This window comes from Ischnura elegans, chromosome 6 (assembly GCF_921293095.1).
Source record: "Ischnura elegans chromosome 6, ioIscEleg1.1, whole genome shotgun sequence".
Classification (NCBI taxonomy): Eukaryota; Metazoa; Arthropoda; class Insecta; order Odonata; family Coenagrionidae; genus Ischnura; species Ischnura elegans.
Genome location: NC_060251.1, coordinates 12,203,853 through 12,220,424, shown reverse-complemented (window position 1 = coordinate 12,220,424; position 16,572 = coordinate 12,203,853). Strand labels below are relative to the sequence as shown.

Sequence of the window (16,572 nt, the reverse complement as noted above, 5' to 3'; positions counted from 1 at the left end):
TTTCAAAACTGGGGCGAAAGTGGCGCCGCTCCATTTGTTGCAATACTTTTGAATCCGACTGTACGTCATTGATTTGCCCTCTGGAATATTTAAGATTGCCACCAAGAGACATTTTCATCACCATTAAATTAAATTAAATGACAACTTAAAGAGATTAGGAGACAAATTACAAATCAGTAAGACAAGAGTTCCTTCTACTATCCACGCAACTTTACCTCTTATTTCAGATTGCTTAAAAATTTAATATTTCTTCCGAAGCATAACAAATTTGATCTACTTTTGTCTTTTCAAGCCAATTACAGCAATGTACAGTATATAATTGAATGTTTTGAAATTCAAATTTAAAAGCCCCCTGATCCAATAAATCAAGCTTTGACATGGAGTGAGTATATAAAAAATGTAATGCCATCAAGTATTTAGTACCTTGTGAACCATATGAATTTGTAAATTTTGTTTCCTCTGGGTATGGCGGAAGAATAAGTGACAAAAATTATTTTTCCTGTGGTTTCTTCTGATTTTGTGCTCAGGACAAACTCTTCCTTTCATAGTGTATATATTATTCTCTTTTAAGTTGGATATAGCTAACAGCTGAATCGCCGTATTCTTTTCTGGCAGCGCTGAAATAGTTTTCAACCCTTAGACCCAAAGCACAAGCCGATTTTGGACGGCCGTCAACATTCCAATGGTGAACAATGGAAGGGCATGGGAGATTGCACACTGACCGACCGCGCACCGGCACTGGTAACAAGTCTGTTAGCTACCGGCCAATGCCACTGCGGATCCCCTGCGCCAGCTCAACAACCAAGCAACTTATCTTTTGACCTATGAAAATCCGGCGTGTGTGCAAGCAGCGCTTCACCGGTAAATTATCGGCCGGTATTTTACCGGCCGTCCAAAATCGGTGCGTGGGCCTTGCAGTAACATTCACAAGAATAAATATTGACAATAATTCGCCATTCCATATCATGATTCAGACAAATCTGAGACGAACGAAGGTGATTATTTTACGGTATTAGTTCCCTAATGTCACCTAAGTTTTTATAGGCTATAAATTATCAAAAGCCTTTAAAACTAAAAAAACGAGCATTGCGTGACATGGATTTATGATATAACGAGTCGATGGGCGCTTGAATTCATCAAGCGGGTTTTGGAGAGGAGTGGGAACATATTTGTGTCACGTGCGTTCAAGTATTGGGTCCATAAGTTGCTTAAAAAGGGAAAGAAAACACTTACAATATCGTTTTAACAGATGAAATAGACGGAGGATACGCTCTTTTGCTCTCAACAATACTTAAGATATAATATGAAATGTACCCCTGGAGAACCATTCAGCGTTTACTAGGGGATAATTCGAATAAAAATGGAAGCCAAGGTTGAGTAAATCGTAACAAAATTAAGTATTTGATACAAAATATACTCATAAGTACGATTAACATATTTAACAGTGCTATCATAATTAATATGCATTGACCCCTAACTTACCTGCTTGACTCCTTGAATTTCCGGAGCGCTAAAAATGTCATTACTGCGTATTTAGATTTTTTTCTTGTCTTAACCTCTTTTTATTTATGATAAAAATGAGCATCAGAGCACTCATTTTAGGCACAGTAGTAGAATTAGCCCTCACAAAACCACAATCCGAAGGCATTTCTCACCACGGCATCCACAAATTCAAGCACGGCTCGGATAACGGCGTTCACCGAAAGCGTGCAGTCAGCGAAGTAGCTGTGTGTGACGTCAGAGCCATTCGAGCCTGACTTCCCGCCGAAACTGGCCGTTTCAAAGGCGCACAAATTTCAACGGAGCACTAAAGAAAATGTAATGCTCCTATTGAAGGCATTTTTTCACCAATGTGAATTATTAGCCAAACCTCACCGTTATCATCTACTTAAATGGGTATTTTCGTTTGAGGTTAACACCCCTTTTGTCGTCTGGAAACGGCGAATTGAAGCAGGTTTGTCGAAAAAGGTCAGTTGTTGAGACGGGTAGGGATGAAACACGCTTCAATTGTTCTCGTGTAATTTCATATTTTCCATAGAAGACAATGATTTATTTGATCTCGGAAAAAAAACAACTGAGGCACGGGCTGATGGACGACCGAGGGTGGTTTTCTGGAAAATGCGACGAAGTTACATTTGACGTGGTCATTATAACCCTACGACGCTGAGATTCCCCAATGATTGTTCAATATCTTGGGAAGAGTCACACTGTGTGCCAGTCGTATTTTGCCTTTTTTATTTTCCACGGCTGAAATTCTGCTACGTAACCTCTGAGAGAGGTTTAAAACAAAATGGTTCATGAAAAGGACAAGAATCGCATGTGACGGCACATTCGAAGAGAGAATCGGGACTCATTCCAGCGTTGTGGGGATTTGAATTCACTGAAGCTGTCATTTAAAATTTCGGATCCAGACCCGGTGCCTTCCGCGACTTTGGATCCGATGTATCCGATGAAGGGTAATATCCGCGGATATTTGGATCCGAGGTATCCGATCCGACCATCTTTTTATTACTATAGTATGTTACCGATTATTACTATGGTATATTACCGATAATGGTAGGTTTCCATGGAGTACCTAAGAAGAATTCTGGGAACCTCAATTTCATTCCTGTATTTCCCCCTTCGACTCACGATAATACCTACTCCCTTACATTCTATGCAAAAATCCTATTCTTTTCATTCCTTTCCCTCGTTTACCCAAAATTCCACCTTTTAACACTGTTTTCAACGTCCCCTCCCCGCTAAGTACTATCTACATCCATACCCTCTGTCTCCTCCGTATCTCATCTAGAAGCTGCCACTCCTCACCCACCATGTCCAGCACTTCATCTTTCGTGTAATGTGTGCATTGAATCACCCAATGTGCAATGTTCATAACCTGTCACGGCAAAATACCTCGGCTTGAAGGATGTATTTTCTAAAATTATTCATTTTCTCCGACTTTGCACCGAGAGATACGTAGATTATGTCAATAAAATCTCAATTTTCAAGGATAAACAAGTTGTACATTGCTAAAATGTTTGACCTCACTTTGCGCGGTTGTAAAACTCAAACATATCGTTTTTGCTGCATCAGTTTTGGCCTCGTGTTTTCCGTTAACACCCTTTCAGATTTGTTTACCGAACTCACTGTGTGATTTGAATGCTGATTACTTCGAGTTTGTTCTTCCCGGTTCATGACTCAAAAGCACGGTTTATGATCTTCTGTCTCAGTTAATCGGGACATGAATCGGCCGTACCCTGAACAGAATAGTTTAAGTCGCCGGATAAAGGTAAGAAAATCGCAGTAACTTTAACGTTGACTCATGGCTGAACATGGAAGAATTCGTTTACTCCGATTATTATGTTCCGAAAAATATTAACTTGAATTTATAACAGGAAAATAAAAAAAGTATTCAGCAATGTAATGTTCTTTCGTTTATTTTTGGTATTATTATAATTATTTAACCTCTAGGTTCTTTTATTCAAATTATGAACTATATTGCATCATTTGCGTCTCGCCTTCTAGAGTATGTAGTTAGCAGAAGGCTGACATTTTTTCTTCCTTGCTCAAATACATGTTATTTTGGCATTAAATATTTGGTGCAAATATTTTGAGCGGCGATATAAAAATATTTATTTGGTGGACTCTCACGTTCACAAAATCCAGAACCGCAGACAATTTGATCAGTTTATTAAATTAGCGAAACAAAGCAAATAAACTGTCAGGAACCCTAGAAGTGTTATTTAAAATTATCCTAGAAACGAAAACAAATTTTCAAGGAGAAACACGAGAATCATAGCTCAAGATACTGTACTCAAAGCAGTCCTTCAGCGATTACAATGATGTATGGACTTACCCAGGACAGAACTGGGGGTTTTTAGGGGGAAGTGAGGGGGGCCATTGTAATGCTGGAGATGGTCTGATCGAATCCCTATTGCGTAATTAATTGAGCATATTTTTTCAGGTCGTTCTCTCGTTTGATATCTCTTTATATAATATATTTCAAATCATTTTTAATTCGCTGCTACTGCTTTACTCACTTTTTTAACGATAATAAGTCATGCAAAAGTCAGGAATTGGGTGAGAAAATATCAATAATTTCTACGAATGGCTAGTACATTCTGAAGGTCATGGATTTGTAAAAGATAGTAAACGTAGCTCAGCGGTGAGGGGCGCATAATAACTCACTTTGGTGATAACACAATTGTTTAAGACTGGCGGCAAAGGGTAATTCTTATCAGTTGATTATTGCAAATTTGTAAATTGGTTTCGATTGCTGTTGGTTTTTATGATTTTCTGTAATGAACATCATGCTCTGTGCTCTAACACCTGTCTCGTGAGGTGTTGGAGCACAGAGGTATAACGGGTGGTAAAGATTGAAGAAATGACCTGGCTTCGGCGTTAATGTACTGATGAAATACCGGCGGGAAATAGTTACTCTTTTCCTTTCATTATTAACCACATTGTTTTCTGGCTAACTTAAAAATATAAATAAAGCTTACACAATGTTTTATTTAGCTGTGCCTTGTAAATGAATTTCAACGAGTAATAATTTAACAGAAAAGATTATCACCTAATTTGATAATATAAAATATTATTCAATTTCCCTATGTAAGTATATCAGCAGCTGGTAGTCCTTTACGTCGATATTAAAATCTAGCAATTAAAAAATCTCGGATTGGTCGCCAAACGCATCCTTGCAGCAACGCCAATTGGGTCCCTATAGATTACCCTTCCAAAGTTCACGTCGCAAATCCAAGTCAACATAGTGCAATTAGCATATAGACCACTGTAAGGGATGAAATACGATTTGATGCTTTCCCGGCGAATGATGTGGGTAAACTCTTTTCGGGGTTCAACAAAATTTATCCCTTAGGATGAGCCCCCAGTCGGAGCTTGAAATGTTGGCCATTATGGAAAAATTAAAATCTCGGGAAGAGGTTACCCACACTGCAAGGGATGTTGGAATTATACTCATTGCAAAGGGATGATGCCTCCTTTTTGGGCGGTATTCGCTTGGTACCATCATAATCAAATCCTTTTTAATTTTGTGTATCTACTTTACACTCGGAAAGAAATCGATAATAGCAGATTTTATAATTTTTGCTAATCCTCCGATGGTGGAGGCAAACCTCCAAAAGTGGGACCCTGTTTCTTCAACTAACACCGCACATTCCCATCTTAACTTGTATTGATAAGTCCTCTTGCCTTTTTTCATCATACAAGAGTATAGTATTTCATTCCAATAAAATGGAGGCCTTTGATGACACCTCTCTTTTCTTACTCACAGTAATTAGCATATTTTTCTGTCTACGTAAGTGATTCTGGTACACTAGCTTTGATGTATCTTACGAAGTTATGACTTTTGCGTCAGCTAATGTTGCGGGAACGATCATTGCTTTTGCTTGGTTCTTGCATATACCTCTATCACAATCGGCAGACGAATTTTCCCCGAAGAAGTTCCAATTTGAGATTATAGTCCTTAATGTTTATTTTATGAGGAAAGTAGAGATACAAATCGGCTAATTTCTCGCTAGTTTAATTTCCTTCGGATGAATTGGTGAAGAAAATTTTTTATACTATTTCCCCGTACAAGAATTGACGATGTTGACTCATCGCTCTCCAATGATTCCCTTTTTTCCGTCAGTTGTCGAGTTTCTTTAGGATTCAATCCAGCAGCCATCATCTTTCTTTTCGTCAGCTTGTCTCTCAAAATACTTCTTCATTGAGGGAAACTTATACTCCTCCTTGCACTTACACGCAAAAATATCGCATAATTTAAAATGTTCCTTTAAAATTGTTTGAGTTTTATATTTCAATAAAACCCTACTTTTGGCCTATTATAATTTTCCTTAAGTTACACTTGTACTGTATAGTACTTCCTGTGGTACCGCTAAATCCATTTAGTCACATTCATAATGGAAGAGAAGCGCATCACCACAGTTCGCACACCTTTATAGCCACTCGAGAGGCGTCTTCATAGACCGTAGGCTCCTTTCCTGCGTTCGCAGATCTAAAAATATTTCCCTATAAGTCGTTACAAGTCGTCTCACTACGGTTCATTTTTTACCTTCTACCATAACGATTTGTTTAACGCCGACGAGGCGCCAAATAAGGGACAATTCGTCTCACTACGGTTCATTTTTTACCTTCTACCATCTTCTGATTTATATTATCAAAGATGAACGCCCTCCTAGCAGCACACGCGGGATGAATTTTGCTGCATTCGAGGCGTTGGAGGGGGAGAAGCGAGCGGGGAGGGGACGGGATCGGCTTGCTGCTCTTGTATCCGCGACGCTGCGTGGGCGTTGGAATATTTTCTTCGCGGGCGCGGACTCAAATAAAGCATGAATAATTCAGCTCGGAAGTGCCAATTTTAAATTTCTGAAAATGAATACTTTGAGATGGTAGGTTTCAAAATTTTTTCATTGTTGATAGCAACCTATGGCACATACATATTTGCTTTGATTCCTCTTTGTTAAGTTTTTTATGATTAAAAGTATATCTAATATGCTTCTAAATATTTTTATCGGTGAAATTATTTATTTGGAATAAAAATAATATGTGTCACACGAGTGAATTTTTATGACGAAACTGTATTTTTTCATGACGAAATTATAAATCGAAATTGAAAAATTTTATGATGAAATTCACAATTTTTATTCACCGACAATCTTTGCCTCTAGTGATGAGTGAACAAAAATACATTAAGAGCCCGGAAAAATCTCCCCTCTCTATAATGTTTATGCACTGAAAAAGAATTTACCCGTGAAATTTTAGCAATACAGTGTGTCCTCGTTTAACATCATCCCGTTCAACGTTGTTTCGCGATAACGTTATCCAAAAATTGAGACCCTTGATCACTTAACGTCGCCAATGCTTCGCGATAACGTTGTTCAAATTATGCGCGACCAAAAAAAATGAATAGCGAATAGGACGCTAGCGCATCTGGTTGATGATTTTCGTTCGACAGAAAAGGCATAGAGCTCTATCAGAAAAGGTTAGCGTGGGTAGCGTATGTAAAATCTTCATCTGAGCGAATAATTATCGCCTCATTTGCCCCTTATCCGTATATTTTTCTGTTTCTAACAGAAAAAAATATGTCTACGAAGAGGAGTGGTGATGCTGGAGGTTCTTCAGACGTGAAGAAAAAACGGAAAACGGTGACGTTAGAACAAAAACTGGACATTATTAAAAGAAGTGAAGAAGGTGCAACTGCTGCAGAGATTGGTCGAGTTTTAGGTTTTCAGGCGACGACAGTTAGGACAATTTTAAAGGACAAAGTGAAAATTAAAGAATTTGGGAGAATTGCTACTCCTCGAACTGCCGCACATTTATCTCGCAACAGAAGCACAGTTTCAGTAGAAATGGAACGGTTGCTTACTCTTTGGTATGAGAATGAAATGCAAAAAACACAGCCTGTAGACCTATTAAGATTTCAAAGAGCATTAGCAATCTATAGTGACCTCACTAAAGACTTGAGCAATCCTGTGCCTTTCACTGCCAGTAGTGGGTGGTTTGATAGATACAAGAAACGTGCCAATTTGCGGGGTGTCGTCAAAATGAGCGGTGAAGCAGCCAGTGCTGACAGTGAGGCTGCCAATGCATTTATGGAAACTTTTAGGGCAATTGTCGAGGAGGGAGGTTACCTGCCTCAACAAATATTTAACGCAGACGAAACGGGGTTATTTTGGAAGCGCATGCCGAGAAAAACGTATATTTCAATAGAAGAGAAGGTCATGCGTGAGTTTAAGATAGCCAAAGATCGATTTACTCTGTTAAATGGAGGCAATGGATCTGGAGATTTTTAACTTAAGCCTATGTTGGAATACCATTCTGAGAACCCCAGGGCACTCAAAGGTTTATCTAAAGATCGTTTGCCTGTCATATGGAAAGCCAACAAAAAAGCATGGGTAACGCAGAAGATCTTCGCAGAATGGTTCGCCGATCATAAAAAAAAAAAAACGCGGTAAAACGGTACTGGAAAGAAAAGAATCTTGCCTTTAAAATACTACTCCTCTTGGACAATTGCCCTGGCCATCCTCCCAATCTCGATGAATGCAGTGAAAATGTAAAAGTTGTCTATTTACCGCCTAATACCACAGCACTCCTACAACTCATGGACCAGGCTTAATAAAAACATTTAAATGTTATTATCTACGCAGGAACTTTTCGCAGGCAATGACTGCAACCGAAGATGAGTCGGGCATTACTCTTCGTGAGTTTTGGAAGGCATATAATATTAAAAATGCAATAGAAAATATTGCGCATTCCTGGAATGAAGTTAGAGAATCAACTTTGGACAAAGCTTGGAGGAAGGTCCTTCCAGAACAAATAGTTGGTTTTGAGGATAGTGCGGAAGACATCAACGACGAGATTGTCAAGATTGGGAGAGACCTTGGGCTGGAAATTTCCGGGGATGATGTGGAGGAGCTGTTGGCATCCCATGAAGAGGAACTCTCTACCGAAGACCTTCTCCAGCTGGAACATCAGAAGAGTCTAGAAGGTGAAGATGCTGGCGAAGTCGCAGTAGTAAAACAATTCACTGCGAAAGACATTAATGAGGCAATGACGCACGTTGAGTGTGCGATGAACATATTCAGAGATCGCGATCCTGACATGGATAGGAGTGCGAAAGTGTGTCTGGCGATTGAGAGTGGTATGGCTTGCTATAGGGAATTATACCAAGATAAGAAGAAGGCCGCCACCCAGAAAACCCTAACTGATTATTACTTCAAGAGTGCAACAAATTTCTCCGAACCCCAACCCTCAACATCACGTCGAGACGATTAAAATTTGTTTCTTTGCTTTTGCTATGAGATTGTTTGTGACGTTTCGCCATAAAATACTTTCTAAATTTAGTTTGTATATGTCTTTTAATAATGCCTTATTCCCAACCTTTTATCGTTGAGCTGTGCTGAAATCGTTATTGTGCTGAAGTGAATAATCGGTAATGAATGTTTCTCGCGATTTCCGCCGGGTTGAAGAATTCATATCAACGCGAAAAGTGACTCGCTCTTCATCCTCTTGCGTCGGAGCCTAATCTTCTTTTTTTCATTTAGTTTGTATCGTTTATATCTTTGGCCTGGTTCAGGTGTCTCCCGATTGGTCGCGACGTGTTTTTAAAATTAACGGCTCCGATTTTTGGCCTCCTTGGATTCACGCCCGGGAAATTCTGGATTCTTTACAAAGAGATGGATCGTTAGGAACCAATTTAAGTTTTTACATTGTTTCTTATGGGAAATCCTGTATCGTTTAACTTTGTTTCACTAAACGTCGGGTTTTTCATGAACGAATTGACGACGTTAAACGAGGACTCACTCTAGTAGATTGAATCTACCGGGTAGAGCTTCTATGTCGGCATTCTTCCACGAATTCAGTGCTGGCAACTTCGACTAACAAGCCGTGTGATTTCTCTTCCCGGAATAATGTATTTTCCCATTTCTGATAGCTACACCGGACACTTTTTGTACTTCAATACAATGGTACATAGCCATTCCTGAGTTGAAAGGAACTGCCTTATCTTTCATGCTTTGGATTTGACTTTAATGAATACGTGACGATGACGATGCGAGTTATTCTCTGAGGGCATTCACACTAACTCTCGTTCTGTCTAAAAATGAACACTTGCCACCAGACAGAGTTAAGCTAATAGCTCTTCAAGGTCTGAGTATGTTTCACTTAAATCCACCGAGTTACAAGTTGGGTTACTTTTGATCTACGTGCCGCGTAAGTAACTTTCTGCGGGCGCAATTCATCCCACAGATGTGGGATTAGCCTGAAAAATGAGACCATGCGTGCTGTTTTTACTAGAGATGGGTCGAATAGCAGATTTCTTGAACTCGAATATCGAATTCGAATATTAAACCATTGCTCGAATATTCGAATACCTCGAATACTAAACGATGAAAGCGGGAATGTTTGACTCGGTTGGCTATGCAGCAGACAACACAAGATTTTGGGGAGGAAGTTTGATTTCCTTTAAATGATTCGATCAGGAATTTAGCTGATTAATGGAATATTTTCATTTTATGGAAACAATTGGGCATATAGTTGATTCAACTAACATCTCTTTCAAATATTCCAAGGGGACACACCACCTCGCGAAAAATGATTGCATGCCGTCTCGGCATTTACACTGCTACGATGGATTTCTGTCTGATGTATACATTCTTATCTACCAAACGCCATTTCAGCGGCACACCCATCTGTTACTCGGCTTCATCCAACTTCTTATTTTCAGCAGGTAGCTCCCTTTACCCCCACTTCTGCTGTCAAGTGCTAGCGGACAATCTGAGGCCTTTTGCAAAATACACTTGCTTCTCCTCCGGATCCTCTTCAATTATTTTCAGTCCATCTTTGGAAGATTTCATGAGAAAAGAAGATGAATTCGAATTGCTATCAGGGAGAAACCAAATATCCTGAGAAAATATCCCTTCGTGTGTAGCTGTAACAATAGAGATTTATATCACAACTCATAAATTTTAACTTGATATATGTTTTCGGAAAAAAATACCGCAACAACTTCCGATAATCTGTTGCTCATATTGAGTTTCGCCAGAATGCTAAGTCTCCGTCGTATTTTGACATTTATTTCCTCGCTTAAAATGCTTAAATAAACAATAAAAACTATAAAAAATAAAGTTATGGTACTTTTTCACACGAGTTATTCAATACGACCGGTTTTTTCGAAGAGGCGACATCATCAGGAAGTCGGCCGCTACGGCCAGTGGAATGGGATGCCTCCTTGGGTGGAGGGGAGTAGTCGCCGATCGAAGGAAAAAAAAGGAAAGGAAAGGTCGAGCTTCGCTCCGACCGAAAAAAAACACCCGACGCTGTATCAAATTTCACTGCGGAGGGGCGATATTGGGAGTGGTCAGGATTTGGAGGTTGATTTTTGCTCTCTGGTGGCATCAAGGTCGGTAAAAGCCAGGTCGTGTCACGCACTTGACCAATGTAATCCGCCATCTTGAGTCTCTAGCGCGGCGGGAATTCAAATTTTACGTGCATTTAAACGGGAGACATAGGTAAAAGGAAACACGGTTTTCTCACAACGTAATCAATTCAGGGAAGTGAAAGTTTTGTTATAGATAGTTAATAAAATTAAAATTTATGATACGTCTGTATTTTGAGTCTATAGTCCACGGTTCGACTCTGGAAAAATTGTCAACTCACGGGAAAAATATATTTCGCACTGCAGCGCTCTGGATGCATGGGTTGTAAGGCACCATGTCTTACTTCCTTATTTAGGAAGTCTGGTACATGAAATTTTCTATGGTTATAGAAAATTATAATATACTTGCGAACACGGGCAGTTTTTGACACTGAAGACCTCGGTTCCACTCTGGAAAAATTGTCAACCCACGCGACAAAAATGTCTTACTTCAGCGCTCCGGGTGCATAGGTACAAGGAACAATGTTTTATTCCTTTATTTATGAAGTTAGATTCATGAAATCATCCAAGATTATAGAAAATTATAGTATACTTAATAATACGGCCGGTTTTTTAGTCTGACGACCTCGATTTGACTCTGGAAAAATTTACAAGCCAAGCGAAATAAAATACGCTCTACAGCGCTCCGTGTGTATAGGTACAAGGAACCATGTCTCACTTCCTTAATTAGGAAGTCAGGTGCATGATAGTTTCCATGGTCATAGGACATTATAGTATACTTGATAATACGGGTGGCTTTTGACCCTAAAGACCTCGGTTCGACTCTGGAAAAATTCCCAACCCACGTGACAAAATGTTTCTTACTTCAGCGTTCCGAGTGCATAGGTACAAGGAACCATGTTTTATTCCCTTATTTATGAAGTTAAATTCATGAAATCTTCCAAAGTGATAGGGAATTATAGTATACTTGATAATGCGGGCGGCATTTTACCCTAAAGACCTCGGTTCGACTCTGAAAAAATTTCCAACCCACGCGACAAACATTTTCTTACTTTAGCGCTCCGGGTGCATAGGTACAAGGAACCATGTTTTATTCCCTTATTTATGAAGTTAGATTCATGAAATATTCCAAAGTGATATTAAATTATAGTATACTTGATAATACGGGCAGATGTTTAGTCTGAGAACCTTGATTTGAGTTTTAAAAAGTGCCCAAATCAAGCGAAAAAAAAATTCGTTCTACAGCGCTCCGTGTGTATAGGTACAAGGAACCATGTCTAACTTCCTTAATTAGGAAGTCAGGTGCATGACATTTTACACGGTCGTAGGGAATTATAGTATACTTCATAATACGGGCGGTTTTTGACCCTTAGGACCTCGGTTCGACTCTGAAAAAATCCCCAACCCACGCGAAAAAAAACTTTCGCCCTACAGCGCACCGGGTGCATAGGTATAAGGAACCATGTCTCATTTCCATATTTAGGAACTCAGGTGCATGAAATTTTTACATGGTCGTATGGAATTATAGTATACTTCATAATACGGGCGGTTTTTGACCCTGAGGATCTCGGTTCGACTCTGAAAAAATCCCCAACCCACGCGAAAAAAAATGTCGTAGTACAGCGCTCCGGCTGCATAGGTATAAGGAACCATGTCTCATTTCCTTATTTAGGAAGTCAGCTTCATGAAATTTTCCACGATCATAGGAAATTATAATATACTTGCGAATACGGGCGGTTTTTGACCCTGAGGATCTAGGTTCAACTCTGAAAAATCCACAACCCACGCGAAAAAAAAATTTCGCACTACAGCGCACCGGGTGCATAGGTATAAGGAACCATGTCTCATTTCCATATTTAGGAACTCAGGTTCATGACATTTTACACGGCCATAGGGAATTATAGTATACTTCCTAATCTGGGCGGTTGTTTAGTCTCAGGGCCTTGTTTCAACCCTGAAAAAATGTCCAACTCACGCGACAAAACATTCCCATCATAGTGCTCTGTGTGAATAGTTTCTAATGTATCTAGATTTTTCTACTTTATTTTGAAAGTAAGGTGCATGAAATTTTCCATGGCCATAGGCAATTATACACTTTGCTCTACCGCATAGGTTCTAGGATTCACTAATTACTTTCTTTTTCCGGATTGATTACTAATATATTAGGGTTTCAGCATAGATATAATAATAATTATTCTTATTGGTCCCATGACTTTACATTGTTAAATATAGTACAAGTCAATACAAAAAATACATACACATTTGAAGCTTATTTGTGCTAAAATAGCTTTTGTTAACAAGGTAGAGTTTCAGATTGTAGTTGAAATTTGCCCTCGTAGGAGCATTTTTTAAGCATGAAGGCAGGGCATTACAGACCTTGGTAGGTATATGAATATATATACGTAGAAGGCAACGTTAGGCTATGTATGTGCTTCAATACCTCATTTTCTGTTACCGGAAAGAGGGCCATTGAGGACCTTATATGTTGACAGGGGTCAGTATTAAAGCTGTCCCAACATATTATTGAATTCTGCATGCATAGGGGCACATTGGCGAGGTACTGATTGGCAAACACTGCCATTTGCATGGGATCGGTTTTTATTACTTACCATGACATTTTGGTCAGGTTTTTCGCCAGACTGATAACGCTACTGTAATATGATTTCTTAGTTCGTAATACAAGGTCCCTATACATTTTTTAAACTCAAAATAATATGATTTCTCCATATGATAATAATATACTCTCATTGAATGCTTATTAATTGTCTTAATTTGAGGCCTATGTTGATTAGTTAGAAATTGTAAATATTGCCAATCCCAATAATAAATGTAATACTAGAATAATCCGCATGCAAATATTCCAAGAATCATGGCAAATAATGTGACACAGTAATGTCAGTGTGCACTCAGGTGAGCCTTTAGGTACATTTAAGATTTTACAAATAACTGCAATAAATGAATACACATCAGAGGATTACCTAATTAGAATAGGATGGATTCCAAACTCAATCACTGATTTTGAGGCAGCAAATGCTGCACGAAGGAAATGCATTCCAAATTGAGCAATTAGACTCAGACAATTAACAATGACAAGACAATCATGGATGTAAATAACTGAAGCAAAAAGCGCGATGTTATTGTACATTTCCATTTGTTTCTTCTGCAATCTATCGACCACAGAGCCATTCTTTTAGGATCAGAAGGAAAACGAAATATTCTTACTCCGTTTTTCGTGGAATTGGAGCAATGCGGAGCACTGCTACACACAATTTTTTGAAATTAATTCACATGCCCTATGCTAACACCATGTAAACAACAGACAGGCGGGAACCAAGATGGGAGCGTGTCACGACCTGGCTTTTACCGACCTTGGGTGGCATTAGTCCCATATCAGCCACTCGGTTGACGTTTCGTGGAAGAATCCAAACACGCACGCTCTCGACGAGGCTGGTAAGTACGGCCGGCTTCTATGAATAAAGGCAATTGTTCTCTCCTTATTCGAAACTCCTCGAAGAGGAGAGCTGGTCAACGTTCACATCACAAAATTGTTAAGTGCTCTTCAAAGCATCGCAAAAGTCAATTGCGCTAACCGAAATGCGCGTACTTCGTGAAACTTTTTTTTTTACGTAGAACTTTGCATTTTTGCGTTATTCCTCAGTATGAATGAAATAGTAATCACCCACGTCCATTTGAAAACGTGTATTCAATACAGTTACTTTCCGAAACATGTTTAGTCGGTAATCATAGCGCTACAGGGAGAACACTAATGAGAAATATGACAAATAATGAATGAACGAAAGTTGATTTCAATCATCTTTGATATTTATAGATTTATGTGGTAAGTACATCATAAATTGCATACTGCGTCAGACATCACATACAGCTTTAATAAGGCCAATAACCCTGAATAGATCGCATCGGGTCATATTGACTTTTTCTTCGATGCTTTTTTAATAAAATGATGCCGTTCGAACTAGAGTTTTTCTGGTCTATAATTTCTTGTAATTCTAACTCTAAGTAACGATTAATATTCAAAGTGTTCCCTAGTTTTGCTGCAACCGACGCACAGTGGGCCAAAATCCAAAAAAGCTGGCAAAAAGTCGAAAAATGAAGTTTGCGCAAATCAACCAAAAACAGTTGATATTTATTATTAAGCATGTACTCTATAAGATGGGATACCATACAGAGCATGGAATACGTTAATATAATTTTTACAGTTGTTTAAAGTAGAGCATGTCGGAGTGATTTTGGCGACCAAATTTTTTCCGTTGAAAATAGCTAAATTTGTAGCTTCATTACAGTGTCGTTGTTACGAATATTGGTTTCAATGTATTTTTATCCATAACATTCGTCTTCATAAAATGAATATGGACAGTGTTTGTTTGATTTTACTTGTTAATTCATATTTTTATAATTTTTCAAAAACTGTGTTGATTTTTCATTGAATTTCATTTTTAACGGCAATTATCGTTTGTATATACATCAGAATACACGGAGTTCTTTGCACTGTGAGATAGACAAAAGCTTATAGAATAATGTCCAGAATGCAGTTTTTGCGATAACTTGCGATCCTAATTTTAACAACCATATTTCTGTGAATCCACCCCGGCCGCACGGTCCACTGTGGCGGCCACGAAACGGCGGCGGGACTAAGCGAAGAAAGGATATGATATCCGTGCATAAGACTACGGAATACTAAAAGTCCAATGACATTTGTCACTTGAATACATATTTTATGAATAATTGTCATATATTTTTACACATTATTCCGTAAATGGCTAAATTCAACGAACATCTTGTCGCAAATAACAATTTCTTGCTATATTGGTGACTGGCAATTCTACGATTAGGTCATTGGAAGGTTCCTCGGCAGAGTTATGGCTAAAATATATTTGAAAGTATTTTCTCAGAATTTCGGATTTCCCTAAAGCATCATGGGCAGGCTGCGGTCGAGGGGTTTAGGAAGGTCATGCACGTGCAGCGACAGGCGCCCACGCCGAATGGTTGAGGATTTGCGACCCTCCGTACTTACTGGCCCGACAATGCTGGTTTTACAACCTTACCAGTAATGACTCTTTTCTACTTCCCCTAATTCATCGGTAGCTATCCCATGTTATGCTTTTTACACTTTTTTGTCTCTTTTTGCCGACCCTTACCGCCACTTGTTCCGACAAATGGAATTCTTAGTTAGGGTTTTCCGGTTGTTTTTGCGTACCACATCCATCAGTTGTCCTAGAGAGAGTGTCGAGTGAACATCCACTATAACACTGGATTGATCTGTTCAACGTCAGAAGCGCTTTAAAAGAGGATATAGTTACCTACTTGTTCCTGGGAACCAAAGCCTCCTTGCACCCGCCTCCGTTTCGTTGTGACTTCAATAAGTGTTCGTCGCATCCATCGAAAAAGATTTTACTTTCCATTGTAGCGAGAAGCAGTTCGAAGTTAAGCAAAATTTTTAAAATGATTCCTAGTTGTAGTTCGCAATTTTTTTTGCTACCCATGTAATTATGATGATAGTTCGGTTTTCGATGGAACTGATTACCTGATATTTTTTAATGTCTTTTTGATTCAAGTTTTTGACAGTGAAATTATTAGCTAGTATTTCTTCAATATTAAAATTATAAATTATTATGGTCTCTGCCACTGGTTTACATTTATGTTGCATTGCACTCAACTACTTATTATTTGCAGTGACT

General features: G+C 38.9%; 1 protein-coding gene across 1 annotated transcript; it reads left to right on the top strand.

Moving 5' to 3' along the window:
* Positions 1-7,082: 7,082 nt before the first annotated feature.
* Positions 7,083-7,793, top strand: LOC124160458 (tigger transposable element-derived protein 1-like). Its single transcript, XM_046536309.1, has one exon. It carries the CDS (start codon positions 7,083-7,085, stop codon positions 7,791-7,793), a length of 711 nt encoding a protein of 236 aa, XP_046392265.1.
* The last annotated feature ends 8,779 nt before the right edge of the window (positions 7,794-16,572 follow it).

Bases quoted from the DNA above. Each gene is read 5' to 3' on its own strand.
- LOC124160458 (XM_046536309.1), top strand. From the start codon at position 7,083: ATGTCTACGAAGAGGAGTGGTGATGCTGGAGGTTCTTCAGACGTGAAG.